The sequence below is a fragment of the Bison bison genome, unplaced genomic scaffold, assembly GCF_000754665.1.
Source record: "Bison bison bison isolate TAMUID 2011002044 unplaced genomic scaffold, Bison_UMD1.0 scf7180017864456, whole genome shotgun sequence".
NCBI classification, from domain to species: Eukaryota; Metazoa; Chordata; class Mammalia; order Artiodactyla; family Bovidae; genus Bison; species Bison bison.
The window spans coordinates 2,340,821-2,363,781 of NW_011495018.1; the positions used below are offsets into that span (position 1 = coordinate 2,340,821).

At 47.3% G+C, this 22,961-nt stretch overlaps 1 protein-coding gene across 1 annotated transcript in view; it reads right to left on the reverse strand.

Moving 5' to 3' along the window:
• The window catches only part of MGMT (O-6-methylguanine-DNA methyltransferase), a 282,717-nt gene that overhangs the window by 6,178 nt on the left and 253,578 nt on the right, over positions 1-22,961 (reverse strand). Inside the window, exon 4 of the mRNA XM_010859143.1 lies at positions 672-811. Within this exon, the coding sequence (XP_010857445.1) occupies positions 672-811 (140 nt within the window). The remainder of the gene's footprint in view (positions 1-671; positions 812-22,961) is intronic.

The following is a 22,961-nucleotide window of genomic DNA, read 5'->3' on the forward strand; positions in this document are numbered from 1 at the left end:
CCGGCCCAGGCAACCCCGCCTCTCCCCGGAGAGCATGGACAGAAACCGTATTGAAAACACACAGCAAAGCCACAGGGATGTTTTAAGAACTGGGTCCATCTGATGGAGTAACTCCCCACCCCACGATGTGACCATCTGTTGGCTTTTCCTTATTGGATGGCACTCTCCCACCATGTTACAGAGTCCCTACAGCTTCAGGGAGAGACCGTCCTGGGGTGATGGCGCCCAGGTCTGCAGAGACCCTCCTAGGGTGATGGCGCCCGGGTCTGGAGAGGCCATCCCTGACTGACAGCACCCGGGTCTGGAGAGAGCGTCCTGGGGCGACGGCGCCCGGGTCTGCTGGGCACCGCAGACCAATGACACCGGGGACGTTCCAGGGCCCCGTGCGGTAGTGTGAGGGCTCCCAGAGGCCGAGCTGCTGTGTGGACGGGGTGCCCTTCCCATCCCCTGCAGGGTCCTCAGGTGAGTGTGGCCTTGGCCAGGCCCCTGCCACAGCCTTCCGAGACTGGACGGCCCCCTTCCAGAGGCCCCGACATGAACACCTCCTCTCCTCCCCAACAGCCCGGTTGCCTCTGACACTCGCCTGAATCAAAGGACCCTCAGACCCTGAGCGCGGTGCCCCAGTGCCCTGCTGACTGCGGCCGGGCTGACCCCCGCAGCCACACACTCACAGGGTTGCTCCTCATGGCTCCTCCCACAGCCCGCGCTGCTCTGGGGTTGCCCGCCAGGGCTGCTAATTGCTGGTAAGAAACCGTTTCTCCGAATTTCACAAGCGTCAGCAGCTTCCATAACACCTGTCTGGTGAATGACTCTGAAAGGGAGAAAGCAAATGACGTTATTGGGACAAACGGCTCCAACAGCTAAGATACAAACAGCTGCCAGCCCTGAAAGAGAAAACGCAACAGCGTACACAGAGGTGTGACTTAATTAAAACCCAGCTCCGCACGGGGTCCTGTCACCACGTCACCGACGAGAGGACGCGCGGGAGGCGAGCCGAGGGCGGGCCGGCACCTCCGCAGGCCCCGCCAGCGGGCAGCACAGACGGCCCGCCCTCCCACCTCCCCGGAGCTCCACGTGGGCCTGCAGCACGCTCTCCTGGGGCCCGCGCGGGTGTGGATCGCACACAGCTCACTTCACAAGCACAGAAGGCCCTGCGTGCACACCAACTTTGGAAGCTTTGTACTGCTTGTTCAGTCCTGACTCCAGCTGGGACGCAGAAGGAAAAGGAGGCCGTGGGCTGGATCATGGTCTGATGCTAGCTTAGCCGTCCACACCCGAGCGCGAGCAGGCTTAGGATGCCATACACCGCGGTCCATGAGGCTGGTGGTGACCTTGGCTCCAGGCATCCGTAAGGAGCAGAGCTGCAAAGATAAAACAGCCTTACCCCCGTTTTAACGAGCAGCCACATCAAGCTGCTGCAGGGGTGAAGAAGAGGACACAGGACAGCCTCTCCCTCTGCTGCAGGCCGAGCGTGCTTCCGGGTGTGCAGGGTGCTGCAGAGGAGCTGGGCATGGGCCGGGCCGTCTCAGTCGAGGCCTCTCATCTTTCCCCAAAAGACGCGTGTCCGCGAGCATGGGACAGGGAGCTGCCCAGCAACCCCCCGCCCCGCCACCTCCCCCAAGGCGAGGGCAGGAGCGCCCGACACAGCAACAAAGGGAAGGATTCCACGGGCAGTTCCTGGGTCCAGAACAGCACTAATTACACTTCACGCCAAGCTGGCCAAGTGCGATTTGGTTCTTAAAGGAAACACACCCTTACACGCGTGTTAAATAATAAAAATCACTTCTTAACTGAAGGGAATGATAATCACCTCACTGGGAAAAAAATCTGTTTAGTCTTTATTATAACATTAAGCAAATTAAACATCAGCATAATCCAGGTGATACTAGAAAAGGGTCAGCAAAGAAATTGACTTTGTTGTTCATTAATTTACATGGATTAGCAGAGGGCAGAAAGATAGCGAATGTGCTCTAGTTTTTTATGATATAATTTCAAACTCTACACCATTTGTGGCAGGAGGGTGACTTTGGGGTTAATCAGACTGATTTGTCCTTTTAATTGCTTTCTATTCAAAGAAAATTCATTAGATAATGTTCTCTTCAAAATTCATGAATCAATTTAACTGAAGAAACCACATTAACAGCTTTGGGTTCATTAGCACATGCGGTTGTGTGACTAGCTGATTGCTGCGAGGGTTTCCTTAGGCAAACAGACTTTGTTTACTGTGATTTCTTTAGAAAGCATTTTGAAACCAAACTGTTCATCATTATTATCGTCACCACTGTTGTGCCTAACTTAAAAAGAAAAGGAAGGAAAAAGAAAAGCAGGGCAGCTTGGTGGTATCTTGGAGAAAAAGAGGTTTCAGGGACAGCTGTCTTGAAAAAGACACAATAAAAGCAGCCCGAGTCAATACCGCAAGACGCCAAGGCCAGATCCCAGCCTTCCTCCGAGAGCAGAGCTGCCGGCTCCAGCTTCCCTGCTCTGGCCCGGGGAGAGGGTGCTGCCCAGGCTGTCCCGAGAGCAGCCTGGGACCTACTGAACCGGCAGGGACAGTGAGGGGTGTGTGCGCAGGGGACTGGAGACAGCAGCTCCGAGGAGCCATGTCCGCTCCTCCGCCCTCATGGAGTACCAGCCCCAGCGCTGCTCTGACAGTTTACCGCCAAGTCACAGAGCGCCTCTCCTTCCAAGGGCAGAAGCATCGTATAATGAAACAATTACAAGCCCATGTGTGAGCACGGAGTTTATCAAACATTTTTGGCTTTGTCATCAATTTTTCACAGGCAACCATTTCTCATCTTGTACATGCCCGGCGATATCTTAGGACAAACAGCTGAAAAAAATGCAGTATTTTGCAATCAAGCACATCATTTTTGTTACCTGGAACTCAATCCACCCCGTAGGGAGAAAATGCATTAATTAGTCTTAAGCAGCTCTCAGAGTCAATGCCTTTGCTCTGGACCTGTGCAAAAATCAGACTTGAGCCCCACTTCTCCAAAAAGGAGGGGCAACTGTGAGCTGCTGAATATCATTCTGAAATGTAGTAAAAAAATCTGCTCATAAAAATGAACATAAGGTGGAAAACACATTCTCTTGAAGGTGTTCAGTTCAGTCGCTCAGTCGTGTGTGACTCTTTGTGACCCCATGAACCGCAGGCCTCCCTGTCCACCACCAACTCCCGGAGTTCACCCAAACTCATGTCTGTTGAGTCAGTGATACCATCCAGCCATCTCATCCTCTGTCATTCCCTTCTCCTGCCCTCAATCTTTCCCAACATCAGGGTCTTTCCAATGAGTCAGCTCTTCGCATCAGGTGGCCAAAGTATTGGAGTTTCAGCTTCAACATCAGTCCTTCCAATGAACACCCAGGACTGATATCCTTTAGGATGGACTGGTTGGATCTCCGTGCAGTCCAAGGGACTCAAGAGTCTTGGTGAGGTGACCATATAAATCTTTAGCCGTGGGACCATCACTTCAGGTGGCCCTAAGGACTGATGCTGAAGCTCCAACACTTTGTCCACCTGACACGAAGAACTGACTCACTGGAGAAGCCCCTGATGCTGGGAAAGTGTGAAGGCAGGAGGAGAACAAGATGACAGAGGATGAGATGGGTGGATGGCATCACCGACACAATGGACATGAACTTGGGCAAACTCTGGGAGGCGGGGAGGGACAGGGAAGCCTGGCGTGCTGTAGTCCATGGGGTCGCAAAGAGCTGGACACAACCTGGAGACTGACCAGCAGCAGCAGCAACCACTGAACCACCGCCTTTCTCTCCTGTGAAGGTCCCCACGGGGGGCAGGCCGCGGCCTCCACAGGCCACACTCCGGGTGCTCCTCTCCCTTGCCCTCTCCAGCCTGCTCTGGAACTCAGGTGGGGTCGAGACTGCTTCTTAGCTCTCCCTTATCCTAAGGACCTGGTCATTTCCATTTCAGCCTGGGTGGCTATTCAGACCCGCCCACTATAACCACCTAAACCTGGTGAAGACTGTTTTCTAAACCCTCTCTCTTCCTGGGCTGCTGGATAGGACTTCGTGGGTCAGGCTGCTGACAACACTGAATGCCTGTGGGATGCCCTGCCATAGCACCGAACCTGGTGTCCACGCCTGGGTCATGGCCGCCTGCCAGGTTTACGACTTTCCAAGGGCTCTCCAGGCCTGGCCTTCTCTGGCCTCTGGCACAGAGGGAGCCCATAACACCCTGGAGTGAGCACCAGGTTCTGATCAGGCGAATCCAGCACAGTTCTCACACCACATGCTCTTCAAGAGCATATCGGCTAACGTGACCTGATGCTGTCTCAGTATCAAAGCAGCCAGACGACCTTCCCAGGAAGGAGCCCAGGAGGGAAGCCATGAGAGCAAAGGGATGGGTGAGCACACGCTACTGAGTGCCTCCCTGAAGCCAGGGCACAGAGCGCAGGGCCATGGGGAGGAAAGGCTGGGGAAGAAGAACTGGAAGATGCGCTGTGATAAGGTGCCTGCTTACCACTTCTAATTCAGAAATCCCCAGCCAGGACTGGCTGTGGGCGTCCCAGGTGGCACTAGTGGTACAGAACCTGCCTGCCAACGCAGGAGACTCCAGAGATGCAGGTTCAATCCCCGGGTGGACAAGATGCCCTGAAGGAGGAAACGGCAGCCCACTCTTCTTGTCTGGAGAATCCCATGGATAGAGGAGCCTGGTGGGCTATAGTCCGGTGGGGGGGGGTCACACAGTCAGACAAGACTGACGGGACTTTGCACGCACCCAGGACGGACTGCGGCCTGGACCCTGGAGGTGGCGTCAGTTCAGACGGAGCCCAGGAGCCCTCGCTGCCTTGAGAGGGGGAAGCCCCCCCAGGGCTACTGTCTTGAACTCTTTGGGCCCCAGGCAACCCTGAAGTGTGTGCTGGGGGTGGCAATGGTGGGGGCGGCAGGTGCTGAGAGCTCTGAGGAGAAACACCCTTTCTGAGGGGAAGGGCTGTGGGCCCAAAGGTGGCTGGGCCCCTGCGTTCTCCGTCTCTCCTGCTGCCCGGCCCCAGAGGCCTGTGCGGTTGCAGGAGTGTGTGGGAGAGGACCAGGGAGGCTGTGGAGGAAGAGGGACTGGGAAACCACACCAGACCTGGAGCTGTGCGGGTGGATCCAATGCGAAACGCAAGACTGAGAACGGAGGGAAGGCTGAGCCCCTGCTGTGGTCCCGGGGGCAGCCCTGAGGAGACCGCGGAGGCTGCAGGGCGCAGACACCGAGAGCGCAGCCACAGGAGCCTGGCCAGGACTCAGGGGCTGCATCCAGCCAGGTCAAGGGTCTCGTCAACACGAACATCGGCGTTACCCACAGGACTCACATGAGACTCAGGGCCTCAGAACATCTATTCAAAATGAGCAGGTTACAAGGTCCAGAACATTCAGCATATGAAGAGTCAGGAAATCCTCAGCCTTCCTGGGAAAAGAAAATCATCAACTGTAATGGCCAAGAAGACATGGAAGTCAGACTCTCCTGACAACCTCTGCCCCGCCAAGCTTTGTGAGGTGTAATTAACAAAACTGTGCGACACCCAAACTACATGCGACAACCTGAAACCGCAGCTGAGGACAGCTGTACAGGATCTGTGGTAAGAACGCTGTGTGAAGGGAGAACACCCTTGGAGCAAGTGAAAATAGAGTTTCTAAAAAAATGAAAATTACGAAGAAAAATCAGAGAATGTAGAACTGAAACATACAATATGCAAAAAGGAAGAACTGCACGGCATGGGCTTCTAGGCAGACTGGAGACGCCCGACGCAGAGTCGCCCGGCCTGAAGACGAGTCAGCAGAAATGGCCAACCCGAGAGGCAGGAAAGAACGCCAAAAGCGAACGACAGTATCCAAAGCAGCCTGGGGGACGCGCTGGAAAAGCCAGAAGGCCTCACACGCGTGTTACTGGAGTGCCAGAAGGAGAGAAAGCAAAGTGTGGGGTGGAGAAAAAATTCAAAGAAATAACAGCTAAAAATTGCCCAGATTTAGCAAAAGATACACAACCATAGATTTAAAAGAAGCTCAGCCATGTGCAAAGGGACAATCCCAAAGAAATCCACTCCCAAACCCATCAAGATGAAGCTGCTGAAATCTAAGGATGAAGATAGAAATCTGGAAAACAAGGAAAAATGGCGTATTATTTGTGGGAAAACAATGTTTGAATGACTGTAGAATTCTTACAGAAACTGCAGAGATCAGAAGGAAGCAAAATGGCAGTTTTTAAAGTGCTGAGAGAAAAGAACCATCAACTCAGAATTCTATATCTCGTTTTGAAAAAAAAAATCCTTCAAGGGTGAAGTTAAAATAAAGACATTTTTAGATCAAAAAAACCTAGAGATAAGGCACTGCCAACAGACCTAAAAAGCTACAGGAAGCCCTTCAAGTAAGAAGCAAAACAATACCACAGGGAAGTGTGGAGCATCAGGAATAAAAGCAGAACCAGAGAAGTGGTGACTATTTGGCTAAACACCACAGATCCTCCTTCTGTCGAGTTCCTCAAAATGCGTTTAACGACTGAAAGAAGACCATGACGTTAACAGAGAAGACGGCAGTGTGTGCAGGTGAGAACCGTCAGCGGAGCTGAGAGGGCTCCGTGGTGGTGGGGCTTCTACGCTCCACGCTGAGGTGGTGAGACGCCAACTCCAGCTAGACTGCGACAGTGACGCGTGTGAGGTATTATAGTCCCTGAAGCAACCACCAGAAAACTGGTAAGAGATGATACAGTGAAAAAGAGATGGCGAACTAAAAAATGCTGAACTATTCCAAAGGAAGGAGAGAAAGGGGAACGAAAAATGAAAACAGAGGGAAAAGACAGAAAACAGATAATATTATGTGATAATAAAATAATAAAATGTAAGAAATTAGATAGCAATAAAGTGAAATAAGTGTCTGACATACCAACCCTAAGCGTTCATGTACCTTAACAACAGGGTTCAAATGCATGAAGCAAAAGCTGACGAAAATGAAACGATAATTGGTTAAATCCACAATTATGCTTGAAGACTTCACTACTCCTCTCTTGTAACTGACAGAAATATCTGACAGAAAATCAAGGATGCGGGAAAAAAAAAACACTGTCAACCAACTTGTCTTAACTCTATAGAACGCTCAGTAACAGAGTTCTTTGGAAATACACATGGAGCACTAGTCAAGATGTAGCGCATCCTGGGTCACAAAACAAACATTAACACATTTAAAACAGCTGAAATTAGACAAATGATTTTCTCTGATCATAATGGAAAAGTGAAAAGGAAAATCTCCAAATATTTGAAGAGTAAATAAGCTATTTCTAAATAATCTATGAGCCACAGAAGAAATCCTAAGGAAAAGAAAACAAAACTGAGCTGAATGAAACGGAAAATACACACATCACAGACTATGGGACACAGCTAAAGCAATATTTAGAGGGATATTTATAGTATTAAATGCATATTTTAGAAAAAAGGTCTCAAATTAATGACAGTATAAAACACAACAATAATGAGTTGAGTTGATCAGTCATGTCCAGCTCTGCGACGCTACGGTCCGACCAGGCTCCTCCGTCCGTGGGATTCTCCAGGCAAGAGCACTGGAGTGGGCGGCCATGCCCTCCTCCAGGGGCTTCTCGACCCAGGGACTGAACCTGGGTCTCCTGCACTGCAGGCGGATTCTCTACCATCTGAGCCACCAGGGCAGCCCATAACAATAATAAGCTTCCAATTTAAGAAACCAGAAAAAGAAAACAAAAATAATCCGAAAGAAGAAGGAAAGGAATAATGAAGGTGACGACAGAAACCAGTGAAACTGAAAACAGAAAGTGACAGAGTGAAACACATGATGCCAAAGCCAGGCTCTCTGAGAAGGTAACTGATACATTTCTAGCAAGACTCATTAAAAACCCCTATCAACATAAGAAGTTAAAGAGGGGATGTTACTACTGACCTCACAGACACTGAATTCATAGTTTAAAATCTTCTGAAATCATAGGGCCAGATAATTTCACCAGAAAATTCTATCAAACATTTAAAAGAATAGATCAAATCAGCATAATTTTTTCAGAATAATAGAGAAGGGAACAATTCCTAAGGCATTTTATGAGGCTGTAATTATCCAAATACCAAAATCAAAGAAGCTGAAAGGCACAGATCACGATCTCTCATGGACACATATGCAAAAATTCTCAACAGGTACTTGCAAATCAAATCGAGAAATATATCATAAACAAGATATTAAAATTCAGTGGAGTTTGTCCTAGGAATGGAGGGCTGATTCAATATTTGAAAAAATTAATCTCTTATAAAGCTACATTAATCAAGATAGGATGTATTGGTGAAAAAAATACATATATCAATGGAACAGAATTAGAAGAACAAAGGCAAGTCCATGGAAGAAGGACAATCCTTCCAAAAACCAGTGCTTGAACAACTGGGCAGCCACACGCAAAATATGAATCTAGACAGACCCTGTATCTTCTACAGAAGCTGACTCAAAGTGGGCCACAGGCCTAAATCGAAGAGGCGAAACTATGAAAACCTCCATGAAAGGGAAAAAGTGGGTAAGCTGAACTTTATCATAAGTAGTTTTTGCTCTGTGAAAAATGCTGTTAAGATACCTTACAGAAAAGGAACAAGCTGAAAGAAAAATTTGCAAGATATATTTGATAAAGGACTTGTATACAGAATACACAAAGACTTCTTAGAAGCTCAACACGAAAATGACCCAATTATAAAGTGGATAAGGGTTTAACTTGGGCCTCACGTGAGTGGCGCCAGGGAGGGGGTCTTCTGTCTTGGGAAGACCCCCTGGTGGAGGGCAGGGCAACCCACTCCCGGATTCTTGCCTGGAGAATCCCATGGACAGAGGAGCCTGGCGAGCTATATATATAGTTTATGGGGTTGCAAAGAGTTGGACAAGACTGAGCAATTAAGCACAAGAATTTAATAGATACCTCACCAAAAAAGATATACAGGTGACAAATAAGCATCTGAAAAGATGTTGAACATCATTTGTCATTAGGGAGTTACAGGTTAAAATAATAAGATACAATTAGATACTATTAGAATGGCTAAAAACCAACCAACCAAACAAAAAAACCTCAACAGTACTGACTGCTGGTGAGGATGAGGGATATTCAGTCACTGCTGATGGAAATGCAAAGCAGAACAACTATTCTGGAAGAAAGTTTGCTAATTTCTTACTTATAAAGCTAAATAGGAGCTTACCACATGAATGAGTGACTGCATTCCTAGGTATTTATACTCAACAGACTGGAAAACTTATGTCCACACAAAAACCCGCACATGGATGTTTACAGCAGCTTTATTTACGTACTGCCGAAAGCTGGAAGCAACCAGGATGCCCTTTTATAAACAAACTAGGGAACATCCATACAGTGGAGTATTATGCAGTCATGTAAATACTGACCTTTCAAGTCACAAAAAGACATGAAGGAATATTAAAGGTACACTGCTAAGTGAAAAAAATTTTTTTGAAAAGGCTACATGCTGTATGACTCCAACGAGGCGACATTCTGGACATTTTGTAAAAGGAATGTATATATAGGGACATACATGAAATGTATACAAATTAACAGCAACAAAATATTTAAGAGACTGGAGGATCCCAGGACAGAGTGCAGGTGGTAAGGAGAATCTAACCATATTACAAATGTATGCACAACTCCACTGAAGTGTGTGGGAGGAAAAACAGTGACCCAAGCAACTTTGGAAAAAAGTGGAGTCTATAAGACTAAGGCAAAAGGAACTGCACTGTACACTGTACTCTGGCTGACAGGGCTGCTTCCCAAGGAAGTACAGGATAAAAACCCCAATACTGCGATACAGTATACTGGGCTCAAATAACTAAGGAGATGGATGGCAGAAGATGGGAGCCAGTTTCTCACTGATGGAAGAGGAGGGTACAGATAAGCAAGGGGAGGCGGCTAGGATGATCCAGGTAATAATGGATTAGAAATCTATGTAGATTTGAGTATGAACTAATGTTTAGAAGACGTGGGTGGGTTCGATCTCTGGGTTGGGAAGATCCCCTGGAGAAGGGAAAGGCTACCCACTCCAGTATTCTGGCCTGGAGAATTCCATGGACTAAGTGCATGGTGTTGCAAAGAGTCGGACACGACTGAGTGACTTTCACTCTACCTTAATATTGGTAGAGGTCAAAAAAAAAAAAGAAAAAAGAAAAAAAAAAACATAAAAAAAAATATTGGTAGAGGTCAATGCCAACCTCAACAGTGTTAAATCATGATGATAGTATGGACCCTTGACATGATTTCATGAAAATGGCAGTTTACCTCTGTGGTTTTCCTCCTCTAACTCCATAGCTCCAGTCTATGATGAGAAAAGCATCATATAAATTCTAATATGACATTCTACAAAATTTCTGACAAGTACTCTAGAAAACTGCAAAGGTCATCTTAGACAAGGAAAATCTTGAGAAAATGTCAAAGCTAAGAGAAATCTAAGGAGATGTAATGACCAAATCTAATACGGTATCCTAAATTGGTTCCTGAAACAGAAGGACATTAGGTTAAACCTAAGGCAATCTGCATAAAATATGAACTTTAGTTAAGTAAGATATCGACACTGGTTCATTGTATTAACAAGTGTATCAGTAATACAAGAGGTCAATTATAGGGCAAAATAGATGTGGGTACAATAGATGTGGACTCTCTGTACTAACTCAATTATTATTATTGTGGTTTTTTTTTTGGTAAATCTAAAACTGTTCTAAAAAATAAAGTCTACTTAAAATGAACTAATATGAGCCACCATATTAACAGCCTAATGAAGAAAAAGACATAATGATTAATATTAATCATGGTAGGAAAAAAATTTAAGAAGTTTCAACATACATTCATGACGACAGCTCCCAGCCACCCTGGAACAACCCGATAAAGATAATGACAAAAGCCTGAAGTTCCTACCGTGCTTGCCTGTGAGAAGATGAATGGTTTGCCCTCAAGATTGAGAAGCAGCAGGATGCCCGCTCCTGCTCAACACCACAGTGGGAGCTTTAGCCGTTACAACAAGACAAGAAAATAAATACATTTTGGAAGGAAAGAAAACTGTTCCCATTTATAGGCAATATGATTTGTTCATGGGAAAACACTTAGGAAACTATCAAAACAAACAAACATGCCAACAACAAAACCAGCTTTGAACTAACAGGCGAATACAGCAGGGTCGCCAGGTACAAGGTCAACACAAGAGGCAGTCACAGTTCTGTTACTGGTAACAGCTCCAACCAAACTGAAACACTTAGATCTAAATCTAACTGTATACAAGATCTTTATGCTGAAAACTACAAAATGCTGATATATTGATAATATTATAAAAGAAAACCTAAATAATTTGAGAGACATACCATGTTCATGGATAGAAGTCTCAATATTACAAAGCTTTCAATTCTCCAAAAACTGAACCATTGATTTATTTCCATTCCAGTCAAAATCCCAGGGGTATTTTTTGAAGATACAGACAAGATGATTCTAAAACTTACGTGGAAAGGCAAAGGAACTTGAACAGTCAAAACATTTGAAAAAGACAAAAGGAAAAAAAGGCTGAGAAATCACACCAGCAGGTTTTAAGACGTACTATTATGCTGTTATAGATCAAGATAATGTGAAATTTATAAAGGGATAAATACAGAGACTTTCAAAGGAGACTAACATACAATATCCAAATGGTTTATGACAAAGTTGCAAAAGCATTTCAATGGAAAAAGGATATTACTTTCAAAAAGTGGTGATGGAAAACTTGATATCTAGATGCAAAACACTGAACTCTGACCTAAATCTCATACCTTTAAAAAATTAATTTAAAATAAATCATTTATTTAAATAAAACTTTCAACTAAAAAAGAAAATTTTAGAGTAGAGGAGAAAACCTTTGTGACCCAAAGTTAGGCAAACAGTTCTCAGATGTTTCATCAAAACCACAATCCATAAATTAAAAAGTAAACTGGACTTCATCAAATGAAAACAAAACAAAACAAAACTGGTCTGTAAAAGTCAGTGTTAACAGATACAAGACAGGTTGGAGCCTGGGAGAAAATATTTGGAAATATATCCAATAAAGGACTTATATTCAGCATATATACAAAAATATTTAAATTCAACAGTAAGAAAACAAACAACCTAATTTAAAAAGATGGGCAAAAGACTTGAATTGACAGTTCATCAGAGGAGGATATAGTTTGGTAAATAAGCACATGAAAAGATGTTCAACATAACTGTTAGAGAAATGCAAATTAAAATCAGGATGAGATAGCGTTCCACATCTATTAGAATGGCTATAACAACACATGAAGGTAACACCTATACAATTAAGAGGAATAAACTACAGATACATACAACAATTTGGATGAATCTCAGAGGTATTAAACTAGTCACAGAAACCAGGCTCAAAAGATAAATGCCGTCTGAGCCCACTTCTATGACATTCTCAGTGCCGCGAGCCGTGGTGACAGCACAGAGCGGAGCCTGCCGAGTGTCGGGGAGGCAGCTGTGACTGCAAACGGGCAGCAGTGGGGCGTTTAGGGCGATGGAACTCGCGTGTCCTGCTTATGATGGTAGCTACAGAAATCCACACATGTATTAAAATCCATAGCACTGTAAACCACAAAATTCAGTTTTACCACATTTCTGAAAAGACAAGATCGAAGGAAACCCATTTTCTACACGCCTTTTCTTTTACCAAAGAAGAGTTTTCTCCTCAAAGGTCAAGATATCTACTTAAACTGGAGTCTAGGTCACATTCTCTGCCAAGTCTTTCTCCTCTGCAAGTTCGCCCTCAACATTAATAATACAGTCATCATGGTGGGCCCTCCACTCAACACAGCTCAGAGCAAGGGCTGCCTGAGGGGTCCGCACCTCAACAGAGAGCTCTGGGGCTGACCCAGAGGAGGCATCCAGTGAGCGTCCACGGGACGAATGGAGGAGTGGGCCTGGTCTCCCCTGAGTCCGCCTGAGGGTGGCTAGCGCTGGCGGGAAACAAGCAGCACCGTTGACCCCGAGAGCAACCTCAAGCTGCCAGGCCCGACTAGGGTGACAGAGCAGCTGCCAGACGCAGGCACAGCCCCCGGCCGAGAGCGAGCGGCTGGACTCGGGCATGGATGAGGATGAGAATAGCCGGGCAGAGGGGCACTGTGGCCCCACCAGCTCTCAGACACGGTCAAGATGAACAGCTGCTGCTGCAGCAGCCTTCGCCCCAGCCTTCCCACAGGGAAACGGTCAGTGTCCAGCACAGCGAGGGCACGAGGGGGCCTGGCACCACTCCCTGCAGGCAGAGCGTCAGCAGCCCGGCCGAGGGCCTCTGGAGGGGCCAGAGCAGGTCACCCTGCTGCTAACTGGGCTCGGCCAGGGCCGCACACACCTAGGGGCCTCTGTATCTTACAAACATGAAGGAGTCCCCTGATGCTGGCCCTCCAGAGCACCAGCCTCACCTCTATCAGCCACAGCTGCTTCTGACATCAGGACTGGATAACTTGTAAATACTCTCTTCCTTCCATGTGCTGTAATACATGTATATTTCATTTCAAATGAAATATAACACTGCTTAAGGGAAAATAACTGCATTTATTTCAGTTATTTTCAGTAGTCATGTATGGATTGAGAGTTGGGACTATAAAGAAAGCTGAGCACCGAAGAATTGATGCTTTTGAACTGTGGTGTTGGAGAAGACTCTTGAGAGTCCCTTGGACTGCAAGGGGATACAACCAGTCCATCCTAAAGGAAATCAGTCCTGAATATTCATTAGAAGGACTGATGCTGAAGCTGCAACTCCAATATTTTGGCCACCTGATGCGAAGAGCTGACTCATTTGAAAGACCTTGATGCTGGGAAAGACTGAGGGCAGGAGAAGGGGACGACAGAGGATGAGATGGTTGGATGGCATCACTGACTCGATGGACACTGGTTTGGGTGGACTCCGGCAGCTGGTGATGGACAGGGAGGCCTGGCATGCTGCGGTTCATGGGGTTGCAAAGAGTCGGACACGACTGAGCGACTGGACTGAACTGAACTGATTCAGTTATGTCAGCTATGACCTCTACAACACTATGAGCAGCAGAGAAAAAACAAAGAATAAAAAAGCTTATAGGTCACCTCAAAGGTTCAGGAATCAACATGGTATTTTCATTTCAGCACACGCCTAACCAAGTCAGACTACATGAACTAAATACACTTACTTGAGAGTGTCAGCCTGGTGCACGGGGGTAGGGGGTGTGTGAGTGTTCTGCTGGGGGACGGCACACACCGTGAAGCCTGTGACAGTCTGCTGTGGAATTGGGAGTGGGGTCTGGAGGGACACACTGCCAGGGACAAAGATACACCTCTGCCAACCAGTATCTCTGGGCTGGACTGGTCAGGACGGGGAGACACTCCATCTGGAAAACCCAAGGGATGTTCCCGGCTTGTGAAGAGGGCTGCCTCGTGGTGGCCGTGGGGGACTGCCCAAAGCCAGCCTTTCTCTCTAACATATGACAAACACAGGCTGCAGAAAACTGTGGAGTTGGATGGTGGGCAGCAACACGAGCAGGGAGATAGGAGGGAAATGCTGGAGCACAGCTGCTGAGGGTCTGGTCTTCAAGAGTGGGCATATGTCTCCTGGAAGGAGTGGGGGTGCTTCAGATGGAAGTGACCCCCAGCGGGAAACTGGGGCAGGCAGTTGATGTGCTCTCCTTGCCCTTCACTTACTCCTCCTGCAAGCACCTGACCTGGGGCTCCCTTTTCCAGGTGAGCGAATGGGGCACGGGACTCTGCGGTCCCAAGCACTGCTGAGAGCCCAGATTACAGGCGTGGAGGGAGATTCTGTCCTGTGGGTGAGCCTGGAGTAACTGTCCAGCTAAGGGCGGGCCTACTGAAACCGTGCGCAAAGGCAGTCAGAGCCTGTGGTCTGCCGGTACTCAAGGGAAAAGGAGCCTGGCTCACCTGGAGGGAGCACAGCACCTGTGCACACCAGGAACACAGAAAAAAAAAACCAGGAACACAACACAAATTTTATGATGCCTTAGAGAGACAACAGGGGCGTCCCAGGTGGCACAAGTGGTAAAGAACCTCCTGCCAATGCAGGAGCCATAAGAGACACGGGTTCAGTCCCTGGGTTGGGAAGATCCCCCGCAGGAGGGCATGGCAACCCACTCCAGTACCCTTGCCTGGAGAATCCCATGGACAGAGGAGCCTGGCGGGCTACAGTCCACGGGGTCGCAAAGAGTCGGACAAGACTGAAGCGACTGAGCACGCATGCATAGAGTCAATGGGCAACTTTCTGGAACAATAAACAGTTTTTACTTTTAGAACAGTGGTGCTCACAGTCCAGTCTGGGGAGCTTCGGGGTCCCAGAGACCCAGTTAGGGGGACTGTGAGGTGAACACTATTTTCATAGTAACACTGAGGTGCTATTTGCCTTTTAAATTTTCATTCTCCCACAAGTACATAGAAGTTTCCCATAAGCAACATGATGTGTGATAAACAGATTAAATGCAGGAGCAGCTATGAGAATCCACCTGTCTTCCATTAAGGCAAGATTAAAGCGACTGGCAGAAGTGCAGAGCAGTGCCGCTCTTCTGTGTGTTTTGGTTTTGGAAAATAGAGTTATTTTCACATGAATATATCATTTTTGATAATATGCAGTGAATTTATTATTATTACTTTAGAATAAATTAATACACTAAAAAACTCTCAGGTTTAATTTTCAACATGGTTAATGTACATAAATGCTGATAATCCAAAGCTCTCTGGGGTCCTCAGGAGTTCCGAGGAGGACAGAGGGGTCCAGAGGACAGACGACCTCCATAAAGGGTTAGGGCGGCCCCTCCCTGTCCACGCCTGGCCAGAGGAGCAGGGCTCGCTGGCCCGGAGCGCACCAGAACACAGTCTCCGAGCTCATCTCGCAGGTGGATTGGCCTGTATCAGCCCTCAGAAACGAGCCTCAGCCTCACCCGCTGCGGGGAGACGGCGTTCTCACCTGGCGAGGCCGGCGCAGGTGAGGTGGGCTCAACAGCCTCGCGGCTGCACCTGGCCGTATTGTATTTGTATTCACCTTCCCAATAATTAGAGCTCCCGAAACTTATTTAACAAAAGAATTATGCCTAAGACTTAAAGCTCAAACTTAAGGAAGCCTACAGAGAAATGATTAAACTGTGAATGTCCTGGTATGAATGTGAATAATTATACATTAACACCCTTTACCATTCAAGTAATTGTCATTCAGCTCAAACCTGGATAACTGACTTTTGAACAGGTGTTAGCAGTTTCTGAGCACTATAGGAAATACACAGAAAGGCTGTTAAAAAAAAAAAAAAGGAAGAAGGGAGAGGCAGGGAAGGGGCTGACGTGTTGCTGAGGGTCCCTGTGAAAAAGGTGTGGCCATCAAGCCTGAGCCTCTGGTCCTACTTTCCCTTCGACCCCCAGCCCCGAGCACCTCCTTTCCCAGCGTGCTGCCTCTCCCCACGCCCATCTCAGGGCCTTTCTTTCTCATGTTCCTCTCAGAAATACTCTAGACTTCCTCAGTTCGTCGCCTGAACCAGCCTGGCCCATGGGAGCCAGGGCTCCCCCCGGGCACAACCTTGTCATCCCAACAACAGAGAGGTGGGTGATCAGATTTAAGATGACACAGCGCTTTCCAACGTGGGTGTCCCTGTGCGCCCACGGTGGCGATGAGAGGCCTCCCTCGAACCTCGCCTTCTTTTCGTGGTTTCAGTCCAGCTGCATTAAAGGGACCAGTTGCTAGTGAATTTCAGATCCCCACCATTTCAGGCTACACGCCCCACCCGTCTATAAAACCACGTCAGCGTAGGTACACTGTATCCCACCCCTCTCCAACCCAGCTCCACAACAACCGTGCATTCCTTCAGAAGCTTTCGAAGCCTCCTGCTAGCCCTCCATAGCATCCAGCTGCATCAACAGATACCTTGCAGCTCCTGCAAGTCTAAAAGGGAGCGTCTTCCTGAACTGGGGCACAGCCCCACCACCCTGGGCCCAGCGTGAGAGGCTCCAGTTGGTGTCATGTGACTGGGAACATCAGCAAATCTAAAGCAGGGGTGTGGGGCGGTGAGTCTGAAAGATCCCCACCCATGTGGCTTCTTGAGCTTGTCTAAAACAGCCCTGAGGTCTGTTAAATAATTTTAGCTAACTTTTGATGACCAACCCAACAGAAAGAAGCTAAGCTCTTAATTTCTTAATGAATTATTCTTTACCATGGGACAGGGATTACGCCATGGAGAAGGCATATCATTACTGACAGAGCTGTCAGAAGGACAGGCAAAAGGAAAACTGGCAAGCTTTAATTTCTCTGCAGAGAAATGAGGGGCTCTTTGGGGATTAATCTCAGTATCAACATTGAGCCTTTGCCGCAGGGCAGCTGAAGAATTCAAAAGAAGTTGTGACTGAATTCTGAGTGATGGAATCCAGCTCCAATTGTGCAGCTGACTTTGGTTTCTCACCTATTCAAATGAGGACGAGGCCGGGCAGGTGTGGGTGGAGGGGGTACTGTGCGCCCTCGACGGGCGGGCGGCAGGGAAGGTGGGAGAAGGGCCTCCCAGGGCACCCCTCCGTGAACATGCAGGAAGTTCCCCTGGGGGGCAGGGAGGCAGAGGACTTCACCACTGCTGCCCAGCCAGGGGGTCCTGGTCCCTTCCTCTCCTTTCGGGGACCAGGGCTGAGAGCCAAGAGGGGCTGCTATGGGCAGGCGGCAAGCCCATAAGGTCACGCTACAGTCCTCCAGCACTTTATACTTCCCTGAAAGGGCAGTCCTTGCCCCTTTACAAAGGCCTGAGGACATGGTCCCCCTGTTCTGAGCAGGTGAGAGACCAAAGCAGGATAAGCCCCCCCCGTCTCCCAACCATGGGTTTTTCTGCAAAGTGTGAGGCCTCAGGTCCTCCCCACATGACCTCTCCAAAGGGCTGCCTGAGTGTCTTCATGCCACAGCAGGTGGCTTCCCTCAGAAGAAGTGACCCAAGAGCGCCCTTCCCAGCCTTGGGAGCCTCACCATCACTCCTGCCGTATCCTGTGGGCCCCTCGGGGCCAGCCTGGCTCAGCCGGGGCAAGAACAAGAGCATGGGCACCAGAGGCAAGGGCCACCAAGGGACATGCTGCAGAGCCATCCCATGTCTGTGTTCCAGATAGGACCACAGAATTGCAGAATTCAGCAGGGAGCCCTGGGCGGATCAAAAGCCATGCCTGCAGTATGACTTTGTTAACTGACTATGGTAACAAGGTGGCATATCACAACAATTCTAAAGTCAGCCACGATCTCCCAAATTCTCAAAGTGAACACCAGTTATCTCAGGCTGGGAAACTGGACTCTAAACACAGGAACAAAATCTACAGTCATAGAAAGCACCTCCCTACATATTCTCCCACGTCCCACGATCCCCTTAAACATGACTTTGCTCCCCTTCAAATTCAGCATCTGAATTCTGAGTCTTTTCATTTATGAAGCGGGGTGAGGCAAGGAGAGTTTTTCACTTGCACCAGCAGAGACAAAATTAAAAACGTTTGACCTTGAATTTGCACCTTACCACTTAAAACTTTAAAAAGTGGTTGAGTCCCATACACTATCAGGGGCTCAAATTCTTCCAGATGTTTCTGTGAAAAAATGCTGATAACTCAGACTCTGTAGAGTGGTCAACGAATGATGGCCAACTTCAAACCGGGTCCTGTTCCACAGCAGCAGGCAGCGACCGGAGTCCCCTGCCCCTGGCTGTCTGCGGCCACACACCAAGACTACCCCGCAGACAAAGGGCTCCCTGGCGCTGGAGAAGCTCTCTCTGCAAAGGCTGCCCAGCCTGCTGGGCCAACACCACACTCAGGAGAAGGCGGGGAAATCACACAGCGGCTTTCAGGTCTAGGAACACTGCCTGTTTGACACTCAGACTCACGAGCCTCCAACATCAGTGGCAGACTGGGGAAATATTAATTGATTAAATGAAGTCCTCTGTAATTAGATCACTTGCCTCAGTCATTCAACCCATGGCTACTGACAGAATATACATGTAGCAAGTATTCTCTTTTACTCCAAGACTTCCCAATTCATTTAATTAACGATGTATTTTACTTTTGATAAAGTCTATTTCATTGTTATTTTCTATCATGAATTTGTATTTCAGGATTGTGAACATTTTTTAGTAACATGAAGATGTTCTCCGTGTTTTCTTCTAAATAAAAGCTTCAGAGTTTCCGTTTTATGCTACGTACACGATACATCTCAAATTAATTTTCATGTACGGTGTGAACTAGGGGTCACGGCAACTTCGTGTGAGTGTGTGTGTGTGAGAGAGGCCCAGTTGTTCAAGCACTATTTGTTGAAAGGATTTACTGTCCCTATCCATCTGTTTGGAGTCTTTCTCAAGGATGCAATGGCTGTACAAGTGTGGATCTCGAGTACGTTCTGTTGCTCTAAGTACTGAGGCTTAAGCCGGTGCCACGGCGTCTTGACTACAGATGATCTGTCTTTAAGTCTTGAAATCAGGTAATGTAAGTCCTACAATTTTATTCTTTTTCATGGCTGCTTTAGATATTCCAGCCTCTTTGCATTTTCATATAAATTTAGAATCAGCTGGGAACTTAAAGGACTCATGGGACTCAACTCAGAGAACAGTTCACAGAGAACTAACCTCTTGGCAATACTGGCTTCTCCAACGACCAAGGTCTGTGCATGACTTTGCGGTTGTTGTTCAGTCACTAAGTCGTGTTCGACTCTTTGCAACCCCATGGACTGTGTTCCGCCAGGCTCCTCTCTTCTCCACTACTCCCGGAGTTTGCTCAAATTTGCTCTAATTCCTGTCCACTGAGTCAGTTTCCTTAGGTCCTCTTTAATTTCTCTCAATCATGCGTTATATTGTCCAGTGGAGAGGTCTCCATTCTTTTTACTAAAGCTAATCTTAAATATACTTTGGATACTACTTGAAAACTCAAGTGTTTTAAATTTAATTTAATTTTATTACATAAAAATCAATCAATTCTTATATATTAAAACTATATCCTCAATCTTGTTAGATTTACCTGTTAATTTTAATAGATATTCAAAATTCTATGAGATATTCTATGTACATGACTGTTGCTGTTTAGTCGATAAATTGTGTTTTGTGACCTTATGGACTGTAGCCCACCAGGCTCCTCTGTCCATTGAATTTCCTAGGCAAGAAGACTGAAGTGGATTGCCATTTCCTTCTCCAGGGTATCTTCCTGACCCAGGAACTGAACCCACGTCTCCTGGATTGGCAGGCAGGTTCTTAACTACTGAGCCACCAAGGAAGCCCACATAAATGATTATACAAACTGAAAACAGACAGTGTACTTATTTCTAACATGTATGCTTTTGTTTTTCTTACATTTTTGCACAGAACTCTGTCCTTTGAAATTATGTTTACTGTAGAAAATATATAATGAGTCTGTTTTTTTTTAATCCAGCCTTTTTTATCTATGTTTATCTATGCCTTTTTATTTGAACCTTAGCACCATTTCCATTTAAAGTACCTGATCACTCTGTCTGGACTTGAGTCTATCTAGTACCAACTTGCTATTGGTCCCAGCTGTTTTCTGTTCTCCTTTCCCTGTTTTTTCTGCCTTCTTTTAGATTACTTTAAAAATTAGCTATTTTACCTTCTATACTGACCTATGAACTACTCATTTTGGTTTTATTTTTTAGTAGCATTGTAGGATTTGTAATATGCTTCTTTAATTTATAAAACCCTTCTTTCAATTAATACGATACTTGCTCACCATAATCTAAGAACTGATAGCAGAATATTTCCATTTCCCTAGTCCAACCTTTTGTTATTTACTTCTATATTATAAAACACCAAACTTATTATTTATATGCTGAACAGTTGATCATTTTTTACTGAAAATCAATAAACAGGAACTTCCCCCCCTTAACTCTCCCATGTACTTCCGTTTCCAGTGCTGTCGACTCTCCTTGGAATCGTTCCATCTCGGTTCCCAGTGGCCCCACGCCAATCTCGTGTGGTTCCCCCCACACCGAATGGCACTCCTCACATACAACAGCATTCTCCAACCAACTTTGCGGGAGTTCTGTGTAGCTCCCCTTTCTCCAGGACTCCGCCCATCCCTCTGGCCACCTGGACACACGGACTAAAGCGCTTGTAGCGTCGTTAGTTTAAAAGGCAAAGAACGAGGAGAACCCCAATGCCTAGTGACAGAGGACAGGAAAAAATTACAGCATGCCCAGAAGATGAGGTTCTCTATATTCGTCATAATTAGCAAACTATCTCTGTAGGGTTTAAAACAGATGAGTTTCACAGAAACGCTGAATGAAAGAAGCAAGTCACAGTACTATTTCATCCATATAAAAAGTGCAAACCATGGAGCTGGGCTGGGGAGGCCGACGTGGCTGGGAGGACACACGGGACTGAGCGGTGCTGGCCATGCTCCACCCTCAACCCGGGTGTGCACAGATGCGTCTTCCCTCTCTTGTTTATGCATTACAAATCCTTAATGAACATGCTTTTGTCCGATGTGGCTATTTCATAAAAAAAAAAAGAAAATACCAACCTGTCAATAACGCACTCAATAGTTATTCTTAATGAAACTCTTGAAACTGCTCCTTTCCCTCATATGATAAAAAATGATTCAAAAGGAATTTATTTATGTAATTTTCTTGCTTTCCCCCTGAAATTTAACTGTTAAAACAAGAGAGGGAAGATGACAATATTTCCAAGCATCTGGATTCTGAGCTCGTGGAGCCCTGACCATGCGTTTCAAAGGAGCCATTACCACTCCCACCCCAGCCCCTCCTCCCCATGGCCTGGGTAATATTTTTTCATAGCAATTATATCACTCCCTGATGGTCTAGGGATATGTATGAGTGTATATATACTAGTACATGCTTATAAACACATACATGCTGCTGCGGCTAAGTCACTTCAGTCGTGTCTGACTCTGTGCGACCCCAGAGACAGCAGCCCACCAGGCTCCCCCGTCCCTGGGATTCTCCAGGCAAGAACACTGGAGTGGGTTGCCATTTCCTTCTCCAAAGCATGAAAGTGAAAAGTGAAAGTGAAGTTGCTCAGTCGTGTCTGACTCCCAGCAACCCCATGGACTGAAGCTTACCAGACTCCTCCATCTTACTACTAAAATACAAGCTCATAAGGCCCAGAATTTCATTTAGTTTGTAAGTTCCAAGAGCCAAAAAGAGGGCTTTGCTTACAGCTCAATAAATAATTGCTGAATGACTGATCAATTGAACTCCCTTCTCCATGGTCTGGCCTAGGGCTCTGCCAGAGATCGGCACCTGTGTCCCCACTGACCAGTGGAGGATGGGCTGACAGGGAGGCCTGGAGTTCTCCCCTTGCAACTCACCTTCACTTTGAAGAGGGCGACAACTATCTAAGTCTGGGGAAGGCATTCAATAAATACGTTAAACGGAATGACATCTGACCCTGAAGCATGTAAGAAAGGAACCACTGTCAAGAATCACTCGAGGGCCATGTCCAGGCAGCAGGAAGTGGTCGTCCTGAGGCTTCCCATGCTTCCTTCCACACGCTCTTGGGGAGGAAAGGGCCACGGCACGCTCAGTCCAGGGTGGCGGGCCGAGCAGCCACCAGAGGACCTGCCACACGAGCTGGGGAGAGAGCATGTCGGGGCCAGGTGGGGGTGGCGTGGGCCTGGCTCCACCCGCAGAGCCACGTGGCGCTGGGCTGCTCGGGAATGGGACCCTGGCTGCTGCTTCCGTCTGGAGCCAAGCTCTGCTCTTGAGCAAGCGCTGGGTGCCGGCAGCCTTGGTCGTCCAAGGGAGCAGGGCTCCTGGATTCGAAATGCACTGCTCTACCTGGGTCAGAGCCCAGAGCTCCCCCAGCATGTGCAGCAGGTGGAGCAGAAGAGCCTGGTCATGGAGACCACGCACATGCTGGGAAGGACCAGACGTCTGTGCCTGAGAAGCAAGGTATCGTCTCAGAGGCCCAACCACGGGCAGCTGCCCCGCCCTCAGGGGCTCTGCGGGGCAGTCAGAGGGTGGTGGGAT